The sequence below is a fragment of the Sceloporus undulatus genome, chromosome 2, assembly GCF_019175285.1.
Source record: "Sceloporus undulatus isolate JIND9_A2432 ecotype Alabama chromosome 2, SceUnd_v1.1, whole genome shotgun sequence".
Classification (NCBI taxonomy): Eukaryota; Metazoa; Chordata; class Lepidosauria; order Squamata; family Phrynosomatidae; genus Sceloporus; species Sceloporus undulatus.
Window position 1 is genome coordinate 133,417,111 of NC_056523.1, and position 23,587 is coordinate 133,440,697.

The 23,587-nt window shown below is 38.7% G+C and overlaps 1 protein-coding gene across 7 annotated transcripts in view; it reads left to right on the forward strand.

Annotated features, from left to right (window-relative positions):
- GAS7 (growth arrest specific 7) overlaps positions 1-21,355 on the forward strand; it is a 194,629-nt gene extending 173,274 nt beyond the window's left edge. For all 7 annotated transcript variants that reach the window (XM_042449525.1, XM_042449526.1, XM_042449527.1 and 4 more), the window contains 7 exons: positions 938-1,012; positions 6,318-6,396; positions 7,897-8,025; positions 8,200-8,323; positions 9,879-9,958; positions 12,722-12,820; positions 13,364-21,355. In XM_042449525.1, coding sequence (XP_042305459.1) covers positions 938-1,012; positions 6,318-6,396; positions 7,897-8,025; positions 8,200-8,323; positions 9,879-9,958; positions 12,722-12,820; positions 13,364-13,477 — 700 coding nt within the window. In that variant the 3' untranslated portion in view covers positions 13,478-21,355. The remainder of the gene's footprint in view (positions 1-937; positions 1,013-6,317; positions 6,397-7,896; positions 8,026-8,199; positions 8,324-9,878; positions 9,959-12,721; positions 12,821-13,363) is intronic.
- Positions 21,356-23,587: the final 2,232 nt, after the last annotated feature.

A 23,587-nucleotide genomic window follows, 5' to 3' on the forward strand; every position in this document is an offset into this window, starting at 1 on the left:
GGGATACTTTGATTTGGATTTCCTGCATGGCAGGGGGTTGGACTGGATGGCCCGTGCAGCCTCTTCCAACTCTATGATTCTATGATTCCATGAATGCTAACGAACTTACAGAATTCCAACAGATATAACTGTTTGTGTTCACATAAAGTCTGGATGGATAAGAGAATAGAAGGGGGGCAGTGCTTCCAAGACAGATTATGCTCTTGCCTTTCACCAGGGGATGGTTCCCTTTTTTATAAGAGTTAAGGTACAGGACTTACACTGACCCATGGATAAGTCGATCCAGGTTTTTGGAGAATATACAGGACTTGTGAAAATCTTTTCCAGTAGAAGTTTCTTTTATAGTTATTGATAACCCTTCTGCCCCCTCTCAATTTTTTCTGCACCCCTCACCCCCATGAAAATTCTCATGCTTACATCCTTGGATTCAAAATTGTTTCAAGTTCAATATTCTGGGATGGCAAGATGGTAGGGCATAATTTTATTCAGTTCACTGTGTTCAATTTCCAGTGGCACAGAGATGTGTTCCTGGAAAGCCCCTATAAGCCTGATTAATTGTTTAAGCTGGAAAGCTACATAGTGGCCACAGAGGTTTTTTAAAATAGAAACTCTGGATTTTTTACTCCATGAATTATTTTAAACATAAACTTGCAGATAGGATTGAGTGAGACAAAATCTGATGTAAACCCTGTTGGAATGGTTTGAAAAGGGTAAGTCGAAGATTGATTATTTCACCACTCACTGGTATGTACTAGACTACCATGAATTAGATGAGAATGTGAATAATCATTCAGTCTGATGAAGTTTGCAGGTAAAAATATATTGGAAAACTATGTGTTCCCAAGGGATCATTTTTGAAATCTGCTTTAGTTTATTGCACTGTGAGATGCTGTTCTTCTAAATAATAAACTTCTGCTGGCATCATTACACTCTACAGGATAAAGATTGAAGAGGAATATGCCAAGAACTTGTCCAAACTATCACAAAGCTCCTTGGCTGCCCAGGAAGAAGGGTAAGTATATATTCTTGCACATCTAGTGGCCAAAGGAGATCCCATCTTAATGCAAAACCTGTTTCTTTATTTAGATATAATTTTCCCTTACTTCCTTCTGGGAACTACGCTAAGCTGTAGGGACTGCCTGTCTGTTTCTGTCCCCCTTTGGGCACCGGCACATCACTAAGGACCTTATCACATTACAAAAGTAAGATGAGAGTCAGCAAATAGAAGCAGCTTTCTATTTACATCTGCACAGGCCCTCAGAGCTTTCCATTCTATTGCTGAGGGAGATGATGGTAAACACATGCCTTTTGTCCTGCTGGAAATATCTGTTTGGCAAGAAAGTACTGTGACATCATGTGGGGAGGTAAGATGAAAGCCATTTCTATCTCACTGCCTCTCATCTTACTTTTCTAATGTAATAATTGATCATTAAGAAATAAGAAATGATTTCTTGTTACCTCATTTCATGTTCAAAGGACCATATATTGGGCCAGTATAGACTCATTGCAGAGTAGGTACAGCCCAGGTAGTGATGTTATCTGAGAAAAATGGATTGAATGAATGATTCAGTCAATCAGCTCACACAGAAAGATGTGCTGGCCTACATTTCAGGCACCCCTCTATGGATGTGACACAATAATGAGAATACCAGTAGTACATCATCTTCAAAATAGGCAATATGACTGGAAAAGGAATCTGGTTACCATGAGGAAGTTTAAAAAAAAAAAAAACACCAGCAAAACAGTTAGCTAAGGGGTAAAATTCCTCCCTTGCTCCATTAACTGGCTAACAGCTGTTAATGTTGGCAGAAAAAAGGCAAAGGAGTACAGGGAGGGACTGGATCTTGGCACCTGGATTTTAATATCAGAGGAAGTTCTGTCCCAGAGCCAATTGGTGCTCCTGACTGGCCAAGGCCAAGATGCCTTCTGTGGCAGCAACCCAATAGTGTGGCTAAGCAGATGGCTATCTACTAAATATCTTCTCTTATCTCCCTTACCCACCCTTGCTTGGATATGGTAGGCAGAACCTCTGGGAAGCATTGACATATTTGAATGAACAGACTGAATAAGAGTCAACAACAAAATACTGTGGCATAAATCCAATTGTTAGGTGTGGCTAGAATAGACCCATTGAATCATAGAACTTACATAAGTTCTCATTACAAAGTTCCCATGGATTGGAATTAGACCTTGACTACAAAGGGCTAGTAGCATTTTGTTTGTATTTATGCTAGCATTTCTTCAAAAAAAGCAGGCAGTAGTATTGGAGTGTAATACAGTATTTGTTTCTGGTCACCATAATTCAATAAAGATGTTGGTGAAGATTCAGAGCAAGCCAAAGAGGTAAGATAATAGTGTAGAAGCCAAATCTAATGAGAAAAAAATTGTAGAAAACATATTTCTGGTTCCTCTAAGAAAAACTAAGCCAACAGTTAAAAGTTCTTTCTGGCCTTTTTTCAGTTACACATATTGGTCCTATACCTGCGGAGACTAACACCTGGGAAGTGTCTAGAAATCCAGTAGAAACAGGAGCTGGTAGACATCCATCCTTTAAAGATATATATGGATACCTGGAAGGGCACACAAGCACCTTCTTACTCAGTTATTTTTTATTGCCACATATCACGGGCAGCAGAGATAAGAATTTTTTCTTTTCTTGGACTTTTTGGAGCTTTTGACAAATTGTCAGTTCAAATTAGTATTTTCAGGGTTTGTATTCCAACCAACCCCCTTTCACTCTTCATTTATTGAGTTGTTAGACCATTGTCATTTTATGGTACAGAATGTTTTCTCCCAAAAGTGATGTGTCTTTGAGGGGAGAATCTCCAGAATCTCTGACAGTTACAAACATCTTTTCAGGATAGAGGATAACACTAAGTTAGGTTTGTTTATACAGTATTTTGCCTGGTGTTTCTAGGGGTCCAAATTGATGTAGTTTGGGAGGAAGGGGATCAGTTCCTCCCCTACCAACTGAAAAAGGCAATAGAAGAATTAGATTAATATTTCAGGGAGAAGTTCAGCACTAGGAATTACAAGAGCCATTCAGCAATTGGACAAGGATGCTAGAGAAGTTAAATACTCTCATTTCTTACCCATTTCAGTCCTGTACAAATATTAGAAAGAGATTTAATCAACCTACACAGGCATTTTTAGATACTGAAGTGGGGTGTTGTCTTGCAATAGGATGTTGATTACATTTCCTTTCTGGTCAGTCCATTACACTGACATGAACTTTTAATTCAGTTTTCATTATTTGAGGCTCAGTCTCTTAGATTTCACAATATTTCTGATGAAGTGGGCTCTGGTTCATAAAAGATTTTCCAATAATAAATTTATTAGCATGAAATCCAGTGTTACACAAGCCAACTTCCACTTGGACAATGATTTGTGCCCCTTGTTCTCATTGGACTTCTCTGTGGTTCCAGATATAAATGATAGTTCATTTGTCAGCTCTTTTTTTTTCTCTTCCCACCTACACATAAAAGAGCATCAATGTCCATTATTTTCTGCTTCAAGGGTGGAGTGGGGGACAAACAGAATTTTGAAGAGCTATGATGATAGCAAAAAAACCTGGAAAAGTGTGTTTGTTTTGTGGATATATGTGCCAAACCATTGGTTTAAGGGAAATGCAAAAATAATGCTAAGTGTAAATCTAGAACAGATTCCTTGGTGCCAGTTTGTAATAGGAAGATTTGTGTTCCTAGTTGGCTTTCTGTTATTGGCACATTGCTGAATATAATATATTCGTTCTTGAAGTTATTTATGTTTTAGAATCTATATATGATTTTTAATTTTTATTTTGATAACTTAAAATATGTTTATCAAGAAAAGCAGATAAACTGTGATGCTTAAATGTAATTGTTAGTCCCTATTAGAGAAGAGCAGACTCACTGAACGAAAAGGATTTTCAGATTTTCATTTGCATCAGTTCCATTGATCTGCTCTACTTGGGACTGTCAACTACATTTAATACTTTGTCACTTTCCCGTTTTTCTGATTTTCTTCCATAATGGCATTCATGGTGGAGGTCATTGGGATCTGACCTAATTTAGATTTGCTTAACCTCTGCAAGTTGGAGGTCATCTTGAAGCTTCACACCATGCTTCAGTCTGCATGTTTTAATAAAGATATCACAGGAAGAGGTCACAATTGCTGCCTATTGAGGATTTGCTTTTGGGTTCTTACTCTGTTGTGGGTTGAAGGCGAACAGAATCTCTCCATGTTAGGCATACCTCTTTCATTCTTTTCTTTCCAGAGCTAGGATGTGGCCTCATGATCTGAATGTAGCTGCTACTGTCATGCCTAACTTTTTAAGAGCTTCAAGATAATTTATACACATTATTTCAGTAATTATGCCAGCAAACATATAAGGTAGCTTGCTTGCTTGCTTGCTTGCTTGCTTGCTTGCTTGCTTGCTTGCTTGCTTATTTATTTATTTATTTATTTATTTATTTATTTATTTATTTAATATTATTATGAAAGGGTCCATTACCTTGTACTGTCCTACATGCAATATTAATTTTAATGCCAATACCTTAGAATTCTTCTTGGGGTTAGAAAATACCCCACAACTCATTATTGCAAGTTGGATTTTTTAGTTTGGGTGCATGAGGATTAGCCACTATATCACACTACACTCTCATGAGATTGTAGACATTTTTACTTGGAAGATCTGATAAAAGTAGTTTAATTTATTTTCTGAGTGAATTAATTGCATTCTCTATGCTATGGCATCACTCAGGTTGGTGTCACCTAATGCGATAACTAATGGGAACTTATCCCACAGGCCCCCGGAATGGGCCTTATGGGGTCAGAATGAGTGGGGGACGCATTTTACCACACACAAAAATCCCCATTCTGTTCCGTTCTGTTTCCTTCCGTTCCATTCCCCATCCATCCCACAGGAGGTGATTTTTGAGAACTGTTCAGTAACCGTTCTCAAAAATTGCCTCCTGTGGGACAGATGGGGAACAGAGTGGAAGGGAACAGAATGGAACAGAATGGGGACTTTTGTGTGCTGTAAAATGCGTCCCCCACTCATTCCGCACTCATTTCTGGCCCCTTTCGTTACGTTCCCAATCCATCCTGGTGCGATAAACTTCATGGTGTCACTCCCACAATTATCTCCTCCCACAACAAAACATACAGAATCCTTAGTAATGTTTTTTATGTTAATGTTACCCATAAATTGCCGTTCCCATACGTGATTGAATATAATTGTAATAGTTGTGACATAAACAATTAGCAAAATTAAAAGTATACCTTTAAATTACAATATCATATGCACAGCCTAAATGTATTTACATGTACATCATTCCAAGTTGTTAAAGTGAAAATTTGATAAGATGTGATGTTTTTAAGAAAATTGTAAAAGAATTTAAAAAAAAATTTTTTTTTTAAAAAATAAGTTTTTTTTAAAGAAATGGGGCCTTTCCTTTTTCCTCCCACTGAGCCTCAACCCACTCACACCATCTTTTCTGCATTTGAAAGATGCAGGCGAATGCCACAGCCCATTTCTGCCCAAAGGCAGATGTCTGGGAAGCAGTGATATCAACCCCTGTTAGGGTGTCGCTTGGTGTGGCCCACACCCCCTAGTAATGACCTGTCTCTGTGTTGTCTTTGTTCAACTATTTGATATGTCTTAATTTTATATGCGACTTTACAAAAAAACTTAATCAAAGTACCTCAACTTTCATTAAAGCCATTAAACATCCATTGCAGTTAAAGACAGTAAACTCTAAATATATTGAGTGTCCAACAAAGAAATTCTCTGGAACTAATTAACATTTCACAGCTACTTCATATACTGTATTTCTGTCCATGGATAGATGCCCCCTTTAGTACAGTATTTTGAAAATATAATTTTATCCACACATGTCATTAGTGGCAAGAGTCATTAGTTTCCTCTACTGAATGAGTTGAAGCACAAATAAGAGCACAGGTGAATAAAAGGCAGTGGTTTATCTCAAATGAATGGTAATTACAAGCCTAAACATAGCTAAGGGACTGCGAGAGCAAGTTATTAATTCTGTGCTGGCAGGAGCCGGGAAGGGAGGAGGATGAGATTTCTCTGGAGACATCCGTGATTATCTTCTTCCCTGTTTGTGAATATGAACATGAGCCTGGAGAGAAAGATTATGTAGAGTAATGTTAAATTTTGTGTTTTGGTTCCATGCTCTAAGGAACTATAGTTGCTGTGATATGAAGTACGTGGAATACTGCTTCAGTTAGAAAGGGAACCTTACACTAATGAGAATCGGATGCTAATTTTTTACAAAGTAAATTTCCCTACCAATCAGATGTGTTGTGTGTTTCAGGACACTTGGCGAGTCTTGGTCTCAGCTAAAGAAAAGCCTGGCTGATGAAGCAGAGGTTCATCTCAAGTTTTCCTCCAAGGTAGTTGCTTTTGTTAATTACTGGAACTTCTTTGTGGGACTACTATGGGCTTATTATTGCCCCTTCACAAAACTGGAATACGTGGTTGTGTAAGGATTATGTTGGCAATTTTTATGGAACAGAAAAAATCTAGCTAATTGCAATACAGTGGTACCTCGGGATACGAAATACCCAGGTTACGAATTTTTCGGGATACGAAAAAATCCCATAGGGATTTATTGTTTCGGGTTACAAAAGTTTTTTCGGGTTACGAAAAAACTCCGGCGCTATTTTAAATGGAGCCGCGGCAGAGCCGCGGCTTTTTCCCCATTAGCGCCTATGGGTTTTCGGCTTACGAAGGCTTTTCGGGTTACGAAAGCGGCCGCGGAACGAATTATTTTCGTAACCCGAGGCACCACTGTACTTGCAAGCAATTTTAAATTAACATAATCTGAGTCAGGGATTGGCAGTAAGTGCAGTGATGAAAACAATAAATTTTCTTCAGCAAACATGACTGGGAAATCCATGGTTAGCTCTCCCAAATATCTCTTTCCCTTAGAACCAATACTGACATTAATTATTCCAGGGGAAAGCAGGGAGAGGACACAATGATATTATAATGGGACCTTGTTATCTGTGGATTTGGTATCAGCATATTTCAGCATCCATGTCTTGAAATGAAGAAATATTTAATTTTTTGAAATGTGTGATTGACGGCAGCCAGGCTGACAAGCAGTCTCAGGAGAGCAAGGAAGGCATTCTTCCTGCTTCCAATACAGGGAAAATGTAGGCATGGTGCTGAGGGGGTTTCTCCCCCCCCCCCCTTGCTGATTGAAATCCATCTCAGGATGGATCCTGCCTGTAGGTACATTTAAAATTTCAATACTGACCTGAGCATCCATGTGCTTTTTTTTTTTATCTTTGGGGGGTCCTAGAACCAAACTCCTATGGATAATGAGGGGTTACTGTAACACTACCTGTCTTCTAGTTTCCCTTCCCTCCCTGGTAAGAGCAAAACCTATTAGGAAGATGACACTAGGGGACAGGTGGGTAGTTGGGGCCTAAGGGTTGTATCTGACTGCAAGGGCTGCATGCAGATCTCTCTTAAGGGATCAGTTCAAGCCTTTCGCAAGTGAAATCATGTGGGTTTTTTTCAAGAGTGCCTGCTAGGTAGGAGAAAAAGAAAAGGAAGATAGCAAAAAGAGAAAATGGAAACTCCTACCCACTTTTAGCTTTGGCCCTGTCCACCTGAGATAAGATGGCCCTTGACAGAAAACAAAAGAAAAAACAAATCATCAACCACTACCTAGGAGAAAAGGCTTAAAATAATCCATCTCTGTGTACTGCTATTCCAGATGAAATCAGAATGCTTCCCCCCACTTGTCTGAAGAGTGTGTTGGGAGACTGGGTACTCACTGCTATTGTGTATCATACCTGGAAGACCTATGGCCAAAAGGAAAGAATCTCAGTTTCCAAAATTTAGCCATTCCTAAATGAAGTTTCTTTTATTCTTTATTTCAGCTCCAGGGTGAGGTGGAAAAACCCTTGCTCAACTTCCGTGAAAACTTTAAGAAAGACATGAAAAAGTATGACCATCATATTGCTGATTTGCGAAAACAGATGGTTAGTCGGTATGCAGCAGTAGAAAAGGTAAGTGTGTTAAAGTTGAATTCAAATGATGCTTCCTTGGTTGTGTCCCTAATACAAGTTGTCCAACAAGAGCACATGTTCTTTCTTCTAAGAGAGAATAAATTTTAGAAAGAGGAAATAATAAATGAAGATTCTTTTTCGGCAAAGAATTTATAGTTATTGTTTTGTTTCAAGGCCAGAAAGGCATTATCAGAGAGACAAAAGGATTTAGAGTTGAAAACACAGCAGTTGGAGATAAAACTCACCAACAAGACGGAAGAGGAAATTAAGAAGGCTAGGCGGAAGTCGACTCAAGCTGGTGAGTATCTGGTGAATGAACATAATATACAAAGACAGAAAAAGACTGTGGAGAGAGAAACTCTATTATTTTGGTTAAGGAGAAAACATAAAGGTCATAGAGGCCGACTCCTATATATAAAATAATCTCATTGAATCATAACCTTTGGGGGCAGATGAAAACTTCTGTACAGTTTCTATGCCGTTAGATGGAGAATATTTACCATACTAATCCATGTGTTCAGGTGCTAGGGATATATTCCAGATTTAGTCGTCCCCCCCTCCCCTGTTACTTTTTCATACTTTCATCTTTAAAATATATGAAGGGCAAAATAAGGGAGAGTGGCCAAAGGTCAGTACTATGAGTGACAGAAATAAATCCAGCACATGTATTAGCAATTGTATCATGTATTAGCAATGAAACTAGTCAGCCATTGAGTATTGTGACTGTTCGTGATACTGTGAAGACATTGGGGGGTCAAGTATTTGTGTGTTACAGAGACCAAGCAGAGCTGGGGCTGGCCTTTATATTTTTCAAGTGGCGATTCCTCATACTGTATTTGAATCTGAGAAAATGCATGCTGTCTGAGTTCATACACTAGGTGGCAGGAGAGGCGTTCAAGACAGCCTGTGATTCAAGAACTGTGCAATGAGGCATGTGTGTGCTCTGATCTGGCTCTTCTCAGGCCATGCATTTGACAGCTTATGTCATAGCAGCATTAGGAAGATTGACACAGAGGGCATGATCCACCTCTGGATTGTTGCTGGCAGAACAATAAAGTCTAGTAAAAACAGAAGAGGGCACTTCCTTCTCCACACTTCAGCTTCCAATAAGCTCTGAAAACTAGCTATGGAGGGTCAAGAAACCCTCTAGAGCTAATTTTTTCAGCTGGTACAGATTGCTGTAGAGGAGAGGAACAAACGGTTGTGCTGGCCATAAAGCAAGCATACAGAAGCCATAAAGCAAGCATGCTTTTTTCCAGTTGATACATGGCAAATCTGAGAGTCGGGAGGAAGATTTGCCCGTTACCACTTTAATTCCTCCCCCACTTTTTCCCCAACCTGTGATTTTTTTTCTTGATTCATTTTTAACTGGATTTTCCAAAATTAGGGAACAGTATTTTTTCCCTTTGTTCCCTAACACAGTTTCTGAATGTTTTCATGATTCTTAGCCACTGAGGCCAGGGAAACTTGGGGAGATTCTCTTGAAGGGAGAGGAAGACACTCATGGGAGGTAGGCAACTGTGGAGTTGGAATCTTATTTTTCAGTGTTTAATATTTCAGTGTTTAATATCAGTGGCTAACCAGGCATGCTGTTCATCTGGTTCAGTCTGCATTTCTTGTTTCTTGAAAGCCCTGTTTCACTACCAGTAATGCTGGAGAGAGCACCGTTCACTTCTTTCTTAATCAGTTTGAATTAGCTACACTAGGAATTCATGGTGGTTCTCTAGGGTCTGAACACCTTGCATGTAGAAACTTGTGAGTGAATGCACTTTAACTTATCATTATCCTTTTGGGTGTGGGAGCTGTTTGCCACAATGACTAACTCTGATGTTTTGTTGTTTGATTTTTTTCAGGAGATGATCTGATGCGCTGTGTGGACCTGTATAATCAATCTCAGTCAAAGTGGTTTGAAGAAATGGTGACCACCTCTCTGGTATGTCCCATCAAGTTTTGCTTTTCTTATTGCACTCCAGTATAAGTGGCAGTGGCATGTGTGACAATTGCAGCATCAGGGGAAAATCCTCACATGCACAGTGGTGATGGGCCAGGTGGAACAACAGAAAAAGCCATCTGACTCCTGGCAGGGCAGTTTTATGTGGCAACAGAAACAATTTTTCTACTTCATCCCCTTCTCCCTCTGGTACTAGTGCACTACACCGATATAAGGGACCATTACACTGGCGTTTGTTGTTGTTTTTAACTGCCCTCAAGTCAGCTCCAACTCATGGTGGTTCTGTAGGGTCTGAACACTTTGCATGTGGATGAGAAATCTCCAAGATCCCCTATCCTCCACTGCTTTGCTTAAGTCCTATTGATTTAGCCTGATTGAGTCTGTCCATCTGGAATGTGGTCTCCCTCTCTTTCTGCTACCCTTTACCTTTCCTAGCATTATTGCCTTTTCTAATGAGTCATGCCTTCTCATGATGTGGCCAAAGTTCAACAGCCTCAATGTGATCATTGTGGCTTCCAGGGAGATTTCAGGCATGATCTGTTCAAGAACCAATTTGTTTGTCTTTTTGGATGTCCACGGTAACCTCAGCACTCTTCTGCAGGACCACATCTCAAAAGAGTTGATTTTCTTCTTATCAACTTTCTTCACTATCCAGCTCTCAAATCCGAACAGGGTGCTGGGAAATACAATGGCTTAGACAATCTGCACTTTAGTTCTCAGTTGTATATCTTTACTCTTTAGGCTTTTGTCTGGTTCTTACATAGAAAAAAACTGTTACAGTGGCATAACACACTAATAAGATTTATGCCATTTTGTTTTCAAAAGTACATTCTTTGTACTTTTATACAGAAGCAGAAATTTCCCTAACTTCTCTAGGAAAACATTTCTTCTTGAAAACATTAATGATGCACACTTTTCCTGGTAATATTTTCTTTGATTCTGTGATTTGACGAGAGAGAATTTGTTCTTTAAAAAAAAAGAATGTGCACACACAAACAAATCACATGAATCAAATCCATTTGGAACCAGTGTACTTTATGGTAAAAATGGTAAGCAGTGGCTATTCTAAAGTATTTGTGCAAGGATTTAATGCCATGAACAGATATTTTTTGCTGACGTGTGAAAAAAATGATCAATATGCTAAATATAAGTGAATGGTGAAAGGCACAATGTCTGTTAAGTGCCAGCAGTCTGAAGCATATGAAGTGGTGTCTGATTTTGTAACTAGAATTCTGAGAGAATCAGAATTTTCCATTGCTATCATATGTGGAATAAAGATGCCATATGCCTAAGATTTATCTTATTATAGATAAAAACTAGCTGGCATCCCTGAAAATGTCACATGTTATTGATACATAATGCTTTCTCTCAGAATCAAATCTATTTTTAGATACGTCATGCTTTCTCTAAGAATCATAACTATATTTTTCAAATATGTGTCTCCTTATTGGAGGCTATATTATCACACCTTCTTTCATGGTACAGGTGTCTTTTGATTAATAAGCCAGCGCATCATATGATGAAGCCACTTGGGTGTTCCTTGAAAAAAATAAGCATTAGGTCTACCAAAGCTCTGTCTTTTAAGACTTTGGCTCTTGTTGTCTCTCTCTTTTTTTAAACTTTATTTTTACATACATACATACATACATACATATTTACACACACACACACACACACACACACACACACACACATACACACACATAAAAATAAAAAAAATTCTAAAACAGATGCTTCTACATAGTCTCATGAAAGTAGGATTACATTCTGCTGATCCTGTCCTGTCTTATAAGTCATTCTTCAGACATCTCCTTTACCTTCAAACCAAAAGAAAACCATACATTTTACTTATATAAATATCATAATCCTAATATACTACTCTTATTTAACTTCCTAAAGTCGTCTCAATAGTTAGTCCTATATATTGTTAGCTCCTTGACTTATTCTCTGTCTTTATCAAAATATACTACAAAATCATCTATAAACTATGCCGCAATTTTTTTCATAATAATTCTAGGTGTCTAGAAACTTTTTTTTTTTACTTGTTTCTGCTTTTTTCTCCTTCTGCCCATTTCTGGGTAAAAGCTTCAATTACAGGGAACCAATCTTCCTCTGTTTGATTAACATCTTTATTGTTCAAAAGAGCTGTCAACTTATCCATATCTTTCATCTCCAATACCTTCAATAACCAGTCGTCTAGGCTCGGTATATCATTATTCTTCCATTTTTCTGCTAGTGTCAATCTCGCAGCTGTGATTAGATACAGCAGTATTCACCAGTGTTTCCTTTCAATTTGTGGCGGCAATTTGTTTAACATGTTTAGGAGATAAATTCCTGAGCTTGTTGTCTATCTTTTGAATGTCTATGCATTTAGTATTTTAAATTCTCTTGCCACACCGAAAGATGGGTAATTATTTCCCCATGCCACAACTCTGTCACTCCCTTCACCCCATACTGTATAGTCTGACATGCATGTGAACAGGAAAACCTCTTCCTTAAGCTATTAGTGCCTATGTTTTATTGTTCATCATTACAGTAGCCATTATGTTCTGAGAAGACCCATTACAGAACCACAAATTGACTTTCCATATTATCAGGAATGACAGAAGGAAAATCTTCTTCTGAAACTGCCCTGATGGCAATAATAAAGCCCTTAATCATTGAAAAATACTTTTCATCTGATCTCCCATGAAGTTTCTTATCATCCCTGTGCATTAATGAAGATGTTTTATTCTTCTCTTTCAGGAACTTGAGAGGCTAGAGGTGGAGAGAGTGGAGATGATTCGGCAGCACCTTTGCCAATATACACAGTTGCGGCATGAGACAGACATGTTCAACCAAAGTGTGAGTTTTTCAGTATTTCAGTAAGCCTACTGTGATTCTGATGCTGTACACCTAAATCCAGTTTCTAGTCACAGCTAGAGCAGGCCCATTTAAAAAATGAAATGCATGTATGTGTGAATAGAATAATCAGGGTTTTCCAGTGATGCAGTGAGTCTAGTCTTGTTAAGATGAGCAACTAGGTTTAGGGTTTAAAGTTGTGTGGCATCCACAAATTTCTGACGTAGGTGATTGAACTGGTACTGCAAATAGCTTGGAAAAATAAATGGTCTCTTAAAGGATACTGTCTGACTGGTCTTAATATCCATGCCCTACTCTTTGGCTCCTGTTGACATGGCACTCTTGATAGCAGAAATCCAAAATTCAAGCCTGGTGTCACCTATGTGCATTTAAAAATTTAATAATTGTTAATTCCATTAAGTCTGAAATTCAGGAAGTATTTCTTTAAAATTTTAGCAGAGGGAACAAAGCAGCTAGAAATTAGGTTTTCATTCATTCTTTGAAAATAATAATACTGCTGCTCTTTCTGTGCTGTTGTTCTTTTAGACGGTAGAACCTGTGGATCAGTTGCTTCAGAAAGTGGATCCAGCCAAAGACAGGGAACTGTGGGTCAAAGAACACAAAACTGGTGATATCAGACCTGTGGATATGGAGATATAGACTGCTGCCACTGGCTGTAAGTGGTGGGGTTCTCTCGCTCAGCCAAGTTCGAAGGGAGTTCTGTAAAGCCTCAAGAAGGAGAGGCAGGAGAGATGTCCCACTGTCAGCTTCCTTATATATTTATTATTGCCTGTAGGGACTATTTCTGTCATGTTCCTTCATTATTTCATTCCCTGTTGTGCTATGCCTTAAACATCAAACATTCCAGGGTTGAGACACCAACTCTTCTTACTTTCTTTCAAAACAGGCTTCCAATACGTGCAGCTCATGTGATAGTACTGCTGGACCTGTTTTCCTGGTACAAAGAGAGTTTTGCTGTTCTGTGATTAACTATTCTGTGCTACTCTCCTTGCATGATGCTCTCTGTTTTGTACAGTAACATTAAGACACTGTAAGCCTCTGCCAAATGTATGAAGTGGCGAATTTGAATGTGGAAACAGAGAGATTATCGTGAGGATTGCCACTGAATTGTATGGGAGTAAGGAAACGGTTATGAAGACCACACCTTCCCTCCCCCTATGGTCTGTGAAACAGAATTCATAATGCTTACCTACCTCACAGGGTTGTTGTGAGGATAACAGTAAAACATGTACAATATTTGAAAAAAAAACAAATATAAATACAAACGTTGCTGCAAGGTTATAATGGAATAGTTTTGATTATTTCAGTAAACGAAGGAAATGAAGTAATGGGTTAGGAAAAAGAGCACCCAAAGAAGAGCTGAATGAGTTTGCCCCTTTTTGTACTCTCAGGGCTTGAACAGACTGGCAATTTGAACTGGCTTCCCAGTGGTGTGGAGGCCTGGTGACCACATGCCCCGACTCCACCCCAATCCAGCTTCATGCTGCCCGCCCGACCAAACGGCAGGCAGCATTGGGGCATTCCTGTGGTGCAGCAACCAGACGCCATATGCCACAGGAGCACGGAAGAGCCGCAGCGGCAGCAAAAAGTGCGCTTCTTTTCTGGCCCAAAAAGGAACTGCATTTTGTTGCTCCTTTTTGATCCAAAAAAATGCCAGATCAGGGCCCCGATCCAGTGCTCAAAGGGGTACCCCTTTACAGCCATCTGTTTCGGCCTTCATTTTATCCTGCTATTTTAACTTATTCATTCCTCAAGGCATGTACCATGGAAATGATCTGAGAATTGCAGCCATTACCCTCCAGCTGAAAAGAAAGGCCCTCCAGTGACTAGATTTAAGGCAGCATTTCTTAAGACTTGATTGTTGTACAGCAGGTACTTTTCAAAGGACCTTTGAATGCTTCACTTGGAAAATTGTCACCACATCAAATTGATGAAAGCATAACTCAGGTCTTCACTTACAACCAAATAGCTAACAGTTTACATGTGTGGGAGGGAGCAAGAAGTCGTGTGGCTTATTTTAAAAAAAGAGTCACCCCTAAAGGTGGATGTATCTGATTGTTCTTGTCTTGAGCCACATAAATCCTTTTGCAGATACCACAGAAATATTCAAGTGGAACGTGGTCTTGGGGGAGACATAACATGCTTTTGGAGGGCTCCTGAGGTCCTGCACCATTACTGCCATTTTAAAGAGCTTTTCACTTTACAGCAGAGTTCAGTCCATGTTAAATCCTTTGATTAAGATTCAAGAACCCATCAGCATGGGGTAATGGCCCTAAATTGCCACAAGTGAGTTAGAAATTAGTACAGTTGGCTCTCCACATTTGCAGATTTGACTTTTGTGGATTTGATTCCTATGTTCTCTCTAGGTCCTCCAGCATGCCTCTGACAGAGAGTGACCATAGAGCCACACTGGAGGACATAAAGATTCAAGGACAGCTATTTCACTGAACAGTGATAGGCCCACACAACCTAAACAGTTGCTCCTGAGCTCCTGCATGTTGACAAATGTTGGAGGAGAACCACAATGTTCTCTATGCTCTTCATTTGTCTTCTTCTTGCCATGGTGTGTATATAAAACAAATATTTGTTTCATATAGTTATATTGCCTTTCTCTCTCTCTCTCTCTCTCTCTCTCTCTCTCTTTTTTGTTCTTCCAAGTGCTTTGTTTGATCAGCTGTCATAAGGAAATGTGAGGAGCACAAAGTCCTTGAATTCTTTTATTTTCTAAATTCTTTTTCTCAAATTCCTTTTTCAGTATTTTGACCAGATTTTTAAAATCTCATCATAATTGCCACGTATAGTCATAGTCTTTTCCATTTCCAAAGAATTAAGGGGAGGTTGGCTAGGTTTTGAATGGGGATAAGTGTTACAGATAACCTGAACTTCAAAAGTAGTGACATGATTTGTTCTGCTTGAATCTTTGATGCTTGTGCATTTTGAGATATAAAGGAAGTTATCAGACAAGGTATTACAATTAATTATAACACTAGCTTTATCTCATTTGATTAGACTTGCCTGTATTCTCTTCAGGCTTGCTTTTTTACAAATGAAGTATTCTTTTTTTTCAGTTGTAGTTTTATCTCAGGTTTATAATAGGAAACATACTTTGTCTCCCCCCCACCCCCAAGCTGGCTATCAAGGTTTCAAGAAGAACAATTTATCCTGTTGGTATGCATGGGGAAATTGAGAGTTGGGCAGATAGCAGCGTTCAAAAGATTTCCAAAGCACCCATTCAATTCTTTTTCCTGTTTTGAAACCAAAGTCACATTTCCATATTCTGTGCATCATTCCACCTTGTTTTTCTTCAAAACATCCTTCAGTTGCCTTCCTTTGATTTTAGAGCTCTTTCTGACATTCTCAGTTGTCATTATTTAACAGTCTATTCCCAAATGGCATAGGCCCTGATGCATTGTACTTTGAATGCCTTCTCAGATTTCAGCCAATGTTAAGCAAAGCTGTCTATGCAAATTACCAAAAATATTACAGAATCTCTTCCCAAATTAGATTTTAGAGATACCATCTGCTATGTAAATACGCAAAGGCGTCTGGGCTGGTTTTGTTTTCCTGTGCCTGCTGTCTTCCATCAAATAACAATTGTCTCCTTGTATATTACTGTTGTATTTCTCATTTTTTTTTCATTCACTGAAAGATCCAAGATCTGGATGTACCACAGTGCTCTCTGCTTTACCATTTTTGCATTGAGGGAGCTGATCTATTACAAATCAGTCCTCCCAAAGCAGTGCCAAAGGTTATAAAGCAATTTTAAAGTTTTCACTTTCTCTTTGTGATAGTCTCAGATCTATAAACCTATTAGCATGTTCTCTGACTAGCTTCTTATCTTTTACGTTTTCTGTTTAATTACAGTACTAAGTTCCCTGTCCCTTAAACAACAATTATTAAATTTCTTGTGTCTTGTGGAACAACTGCATCTGTATTCCTGAATTAATAAATCAGAGAAAGAGAGAGAAAGATCTATCTTCATTTTACCAATAATATGTGGAGTTTGAATTCTATTCATTCATCTCCTTTCCTCAATCTCCAAGATTAACTTAGACCAAGAACATACTGGAAAAGTATGCAATTTACCTTTTCCCTCTTTGAATCCCCATTTTTCATCTTTGCTTAGGGCTTGGTGCACTTTTTTGCACTAGTCTCTTCAGAAACAGGTTCAAAACACCCACCTATCATTTCACCTATCTAAGGTTACAAACAAATCCATCACTATTTTCCTCAGAGCTTTCTTTTGCTATGCAAAGAAGCTGTGGGTGGCTTCAAATAGATAAGCAGAAAAAGCAAAGAATTTTTCTTTGCCCACATTTTGCAAGATTTGTGTGGACAAATAGCTGAACTCCCCATTCTTATTATTCTTATTATTCTGATTATTTGTATCCCGCCTCTTCCTGTATTGGATCTAATAATGGAGTTTCACTAGAGATGGACTTTTAATTATAGTTTCCAAATAAGCATGTTCTCAAGAAATTTCCCTTTGATATTTGTGTTTTGGTACATTTTGTGTTCTCTCTCTCTCTCTCTCTCTCTCTCTCTCTCACACACACACACACACACACACAGAATGCAGCATACTGACTTGATGCTCTTTCTCTATACTTGTAGTTCAAAACTTCACTGCATTTTAAATTCATCACCTTCAGCTCTGGCACCATAGCAGTGAGTTCATCACTGCATGTTATTGCTTTGCAGATATTTGTCTCATTCTTACCTTATCTTTCCTAGTTATACAAAAGGTGACATTTGTGGTATGGCTTCAAAGTGTGGAGCATCTTGCAAATATTGTTTGTGCCATTTGCTGCAGGGAATTTTTACATCAGTTCATTTTTAACATGGGCTTTCATTAGACTAGCCAAACACTAACAGCCTCGTTTTGTTAAAATCTCATTTCTACTCGTGTAATCTCTCTGTCGTTTTATATAGCGCCCATTCCTTACATGCTTGCCAATGATCGAAAATTGATTTATTCCTCTTTCCAATTTCACAATATTGTGAAATTGCTCTCCATCCTGGATTTTCCATTTTCTCTCCCTGCAGTCAATCAGTTAGAATTCTGGTCCCACTTGTTTGGCAATTGTTGAGGAGGGAGGAATTTTTCTATAGATGTTTATACTCTGGCAAACCTTGTGTTTCCCTAAGCCAGGGATGGGGAAATTGCAGCCCACATGCTGCATGTGGTCCTAAAGCCTACTTTATGGGTCTACAGGTGACCCCTGAAGTCCACAGCAGCCCCCAAAGATTGTGAGGTTATTTTTTTCACCCCCAAATGGTGACACTGCTTGTAGATACAGTGGTTTAGCTTTTGAGTCCACCTCCTAATCCCAGTGTCCTTCAAAGTAGCCTTTTGCCACTGTAAATCTGAAAATAGTCACAGGAAATGATGTGATGTCACTTCTGTTGTGCTGCATAGTTCCCACCCCTGTCCTGATCCTATTAATACAATTCTTTTGCATGGTTGTACTGTGAACCTTCTCAGTATATGAGGTTGTTCATAATTTGGTGGTGTGACATACAGATAACATATTTGCTGTTTAATATGGCTCTTCTGAACTTTTCTTGAGTGTTTCTACCTGTCACTATCTGGGTTTTGTGCATCAAATTTCATTTGGGTTTTTTTCCCCTGGCTCATTCATATCTAGTGCATTCACAGCGCAGCATTTTAATGGGATCTGTCAAGGAGATCTCCACTCCCAAGTCTTTTTTGCAGCAGTTCTTCCATGTTCTCTACAACATACCAACCACAGCTGGACCTGTTATGTAACCTCACTGCTGCCCCTTTTCTCAACACAGTTCCTGTTGATGTGGCCACACACTTCTGATGTTGTTATCTTTTTTTAAAAAAAAGGAAGACAAGATTCTGTGGAAAGTAGAGCTGGGTTAATGAATGTAAGTTATGAATTTAGGAAGGGAAGGCCAGGGATTTGATTTTTGTAACCAAACACATTTTTTCATACATTTCTTGAATTTGTTATTTGTATAGTAGTACATGAATAAACCAAACTGTAGTGTTGGTCTGCAATGCCAGCCAGCCTTGCACAATTATCTAGAAATGTTATATTAAAGCCCATCACTGCCACCACTATATCCTGCTCCCCACATCCCATTATCTTTCTCCCCCTCCCCCTTTCTCCCCATCTTGGAACAACTCCCCCATTATTCCTTGGCCATCTTTATTTTTATTCAGGGATATACCTCTCTGTTTGCTTCTTGTTAATTTTCCTCAATATCAGCTTGTACTATAACAGTTAGATTTGCTTTTTTACAGTATAATTGTACAGGTATAAACAGGCATAAATGCAGCTATGTTAAGCAGGCTTGTTCACCAGTCAGTAACCACCTTCAGTTGTTACTGGGTTTTTTTTGCCATAAATATAAGCTCTCCCAAACAAGGCCTGCTAAATTCCAGAGGTAAAATGCATTCCACTTCAATGCCAGCTTTGCAGTTCATAGCTGCTCAGGCCCATTTCATATAATTTTACAGCATCCCTCTGACAATGTTCTGTTTGATCCACTACAAGGAAACTCAAGTTCTCTATGGCTGCCTCCACACTATAGAAATAATCCAGTTTCACACTACTGTCAACTGCTATTCACAATTAACTGTGAATTGTAGTTTTGTGAGACCTTTAATCTTCCCTCTCAGAGGACTCTAGTGCCCCAACAAACTACAATTCCTGGAGTTCCATAGCTTTGAGCCATAAAGTGGTGTGAACCTGGATTATTTGTGCAGTGCATGTGCAGTTTACAAGTAGTCTTCCCTTCCAAAACCCCAACAACAGTAATGAAATCTTAATGAAATTCTGAAATCCTTCAAATGTATCTATCTGTTCTTCTGTCATATATTTCTCCCTGTGTACAATCGAGAGAATCTGTGCCAATTGCCTAGCCTTTCAGGTTGGTATGGTGTGAAATGGGAAGAAAGAGCAAACTTTCTGCCACTTCTCTCAAAGACAATGTCAGCTTGTTTTAGACTTTGCTTGAGAGTGCTACTTAAACTGTCTCCACAGCTGCTTTCTGTTGGCATGCTGACCCTGCGTTCCATTATTAACCATGCTCTTAACATGAAAAAAGCACAGAAGGGCAGTTATAAGGATGACTGTGACTCATAGAAGGGCTTAGACTTGACCAGCAATTTCCTTCTTTAAAAGGAGAGACATGACAAGATGCATACAAGGCCATGAAGCGATAATAAAAGAACAATGGGATAGTCTTGAAAATTTAACAGGCAACCATTTTGACAGGAGTAGAAGAGCAAAATGAAGGGCACTTGAAACATCAGAGGCAATTAACAGGCACAACTGCGTGACATCAGATGTTTCAAAGTCAAATGGGTTAAAAGATGGGAAAGAGTTTGCAACATTCATAAGTCATTTCGTGATAATTGGTCGCTAGCCAGATCAGCAGTCTTTGGTGTGCTACCAGAGCCAACTTTGCTTTTCTGTGGCTGGAAGTAAATGACTAATGATAGGTCCTTGCTAAATACACAGCTCTGTACATGTTTCCCTCCTTGGTGTTCAGGAATAGCCATGGTCAGGCTCAGAATACTGATCAATGTTCTAAGCTTGTTTGGGAGTTGTTGGCTTAAGGGCCTCTCCCCTTGTCCCACAGCCTGCTTACAGTTACAGTATATTCAACAAGATATATAGAAATCAGAAGCTATTAGTATACTGTGTATAGTGTCTATTAGTATATTGTCTCGTATATTGTATACTGTGAAGCATTGAATCCAGCCCATGTAAGCCAACAGGCTAAGCCTAGGGACTGAAGGTATCTTTGATGCCCCATAATTGTTATTAAACACAAAAATAATATATTTTAGATCTCATGGGGACACATTTTTCCTGTTTGGTAGAGGATTGTAAATACTGCTGTGTTCTAAAGGGCTTTTATAGCCAGTGCAATTTAGTGAGTTGCAGTTAAATGCAGAATGCACATTTAGTAACTATTAAAAGAATCAGTTCAAAAATCTGCATTACAGTAATAACTTTATTGAGCCAATTCAAATGCAACAAAAATGTACAAAATTCTTACAATTTCAAGATATGTTTGTCAAGTAACATGTTAACAGAGGGATGAAAGATGGTGGGGTCAGTCTAACTTGTTGCTGAAGTCAAGAATTAGAATCAAACCCCCCTCCCCCCAAAAACCCCCCACATACACAGTTGAAATAAGCCCCTTTAAATTCATTTTTCTGGTCTTCGGTATTAGAATTTTCCAAGGCTTACTGGGAAAAGGTTTACATCAAAAGATATGTCTTATTTAAATTATAGATGTTTAAATAAACTGATGGGGTGGATCTTCTAGGAGAGTTATCATTCTTTCTTCTGACAGGGTTATGGCAGCTTAATTAGTTGGTTTGCTTGAGCAGGTGGAATCCTGCAAGATGGAGAAAGAGGCTTGCATATTTATGCTAGAACCAATTTCTTTGAATCCTGTTTGATAGTCATAACTCTAAAGAAACCTGAAAACTTGTTTTGCAAAAATAGGACAATTTTCTGCTTCCATCATAGAATTGCAGTTCACAGGGAAAGGGAATGACTATTAGACTGGTTCAGATCTGTTGTGTAGATATGGCCTTGACTTAAAAGTGTCAGAAATTGTATGTATATACAATGTGGATAATGATATGTGAATAATGTAAATAAGTACATTTCATGCGGTCCAGTGGCTTGAACTCGGCTTCTTTTCAACATCAGGCATTCATTAGTTGTATGAACTCAGGACTGACTGGTCTACAGCCAAAAAGAAGCAATGAGAAATTGCAGCTGCTGTTCCTGCTAAAGACAAGGTGGATCAGCAGCTGAAGCATTCTGAAAATGTCTCTCAAGAGTATTAAGAGAGCCCAAAAGCAGAGATTACTCTCAAATCCATCCCATGTAAGCCACCAGACCCAGTAACTAGAATATGATGGGCTGGATTTTAAAGTTCAAAAGAACATCCTCCAATTGTCTATGGCAGGAAGGAAGGTTCTCCTCAATTTGACTTGCATCCATGTTTAGCTGTAATATTTCATAACTGTAACCTGTACCAGGAGGTGGCACTACATGAATAACATTTTGCATGAATATATATATTTTTTTTTTTTTGCTTGACTTTTCTGTGACTCTGTGACTTTGTCAACTAAGCAAGTCAGCCAAAGGATTTGCAGGACTAAGTCTTTAAATGTGATGTTTGAGGGTCTGCCACCATCATTCACTAAGAAACAAAGTATTGTTCTTGGTTCCCAGAACTACAACAAAACAAGAAAGCATTCACCAGATATTTGGTCTCCCTCTATGCAGATGATCCTAGCTTATATCAAGAGTTTCTGGTGGCAGACAGAGAAGCATCCTAATAAGGAGTTAATTATGTATCTAGTCCTGTTCAGATACCTCCAGATGTTATAGGACTTTAGTTCTCCTTGGCTGCAGTCACCTTGGTCAATGGTAAGGAATGATGGGGAGGGAAGGGATAGTTCATCAACATCTAGAAGGACAAAGCTTCCCCAACCCAACTGTATTTTCAGATACTTTGGAGTACACTCGTCCCTCCACGTTCACTGGGGTTAGGAGCACAGGATCCCCATGAATGTGGAAAAAACACAGATAAGAAAAACACTAAGTTTTTGCCTGAGAGAACACCTCTCTAGGAATCTCTAGGCCCTCCAGCGCCACTCCGTGGTCAACATCTGCAAGACATTGACCATAGAATTGAGCTGGAGGAGGTACAAATGCCTTGTGGAGCGTTCTCTCTAGGAATCTCTAGGTCCTTCAGTGCGACTTTGGTTAAAGTTGACCACAGAGCTGAGGTAGAGCACCTAGATATTCCTAGAGAGAACATATTAATAAAATCCGTGAATAATCAAAGCCGCAAAAGTCAAAGCTGCAAATGTGGAGGGATGAGTGTACTTCATTAAGGCTTTATCCAGACAATATTTTTCCAGGTTGTTAAGATTCCACCGCCAACCCCCTTTTTCAATCCCACAGAACACTTTAGCCCTTTGTCCAGATGCTCATCCTCTCTTCATGTATTTTTATTTTTATTTGTTTGCTTAAGAATATGCAGGGAAGATGCTCAATATGTACCACATGATTATTGGAATTGTGTCATTGGTTTCAGCAAGATGTGGATCTTAACATACCTCCTCATTTCACAGTGCCACATGCTGTATAAGTCTAGTTAAGTATTTCTGATTCTAATGTTTGTACCACAATGAAGCTTTTTTATAAAAAAAAAACTATTGAAAAATAATATATTTCCAAATCATAGAGGATTGAAAATGTAGAAAAATTCTATAAAGAGGCAAATTTATTAAAATAGTTATTTCTACCAACTTATATTAAGTTGAAATATTTTGAATGTGTTTAAAAACAGTTCAGCACAAATGTTGAGAAGAAAAGATTTGTTCTAAATATTCTGAGCAGCCTGTTCTAATCTTCAGGGAAAGACACTCCTTTGATCCTCTCCTCCCTGAAGCAAACTAAATTACTCCTGTTCTCTGGTAGACTCAGAGTTTGGAAAGTTAATTTTAAAAACTAAGAGATTATAGCTCCAGGCCCTAGATTTAGTTAATTTCATGCAGTTTTTGAAAAAGTTTTAGTTTTCTTTTTGTTCGAAATTATCAAGCATTGATATTTTTGCTTAGATTCCCCCTCTCCAAAAATGAAAAGACCACCAGAGAGCTGTAATTTATGGGCCTGTGATAAAAAAACAACAACACCTAAGTAGTGTGTTCCTGTCTAACTTAGAAAAGTAGCTAAA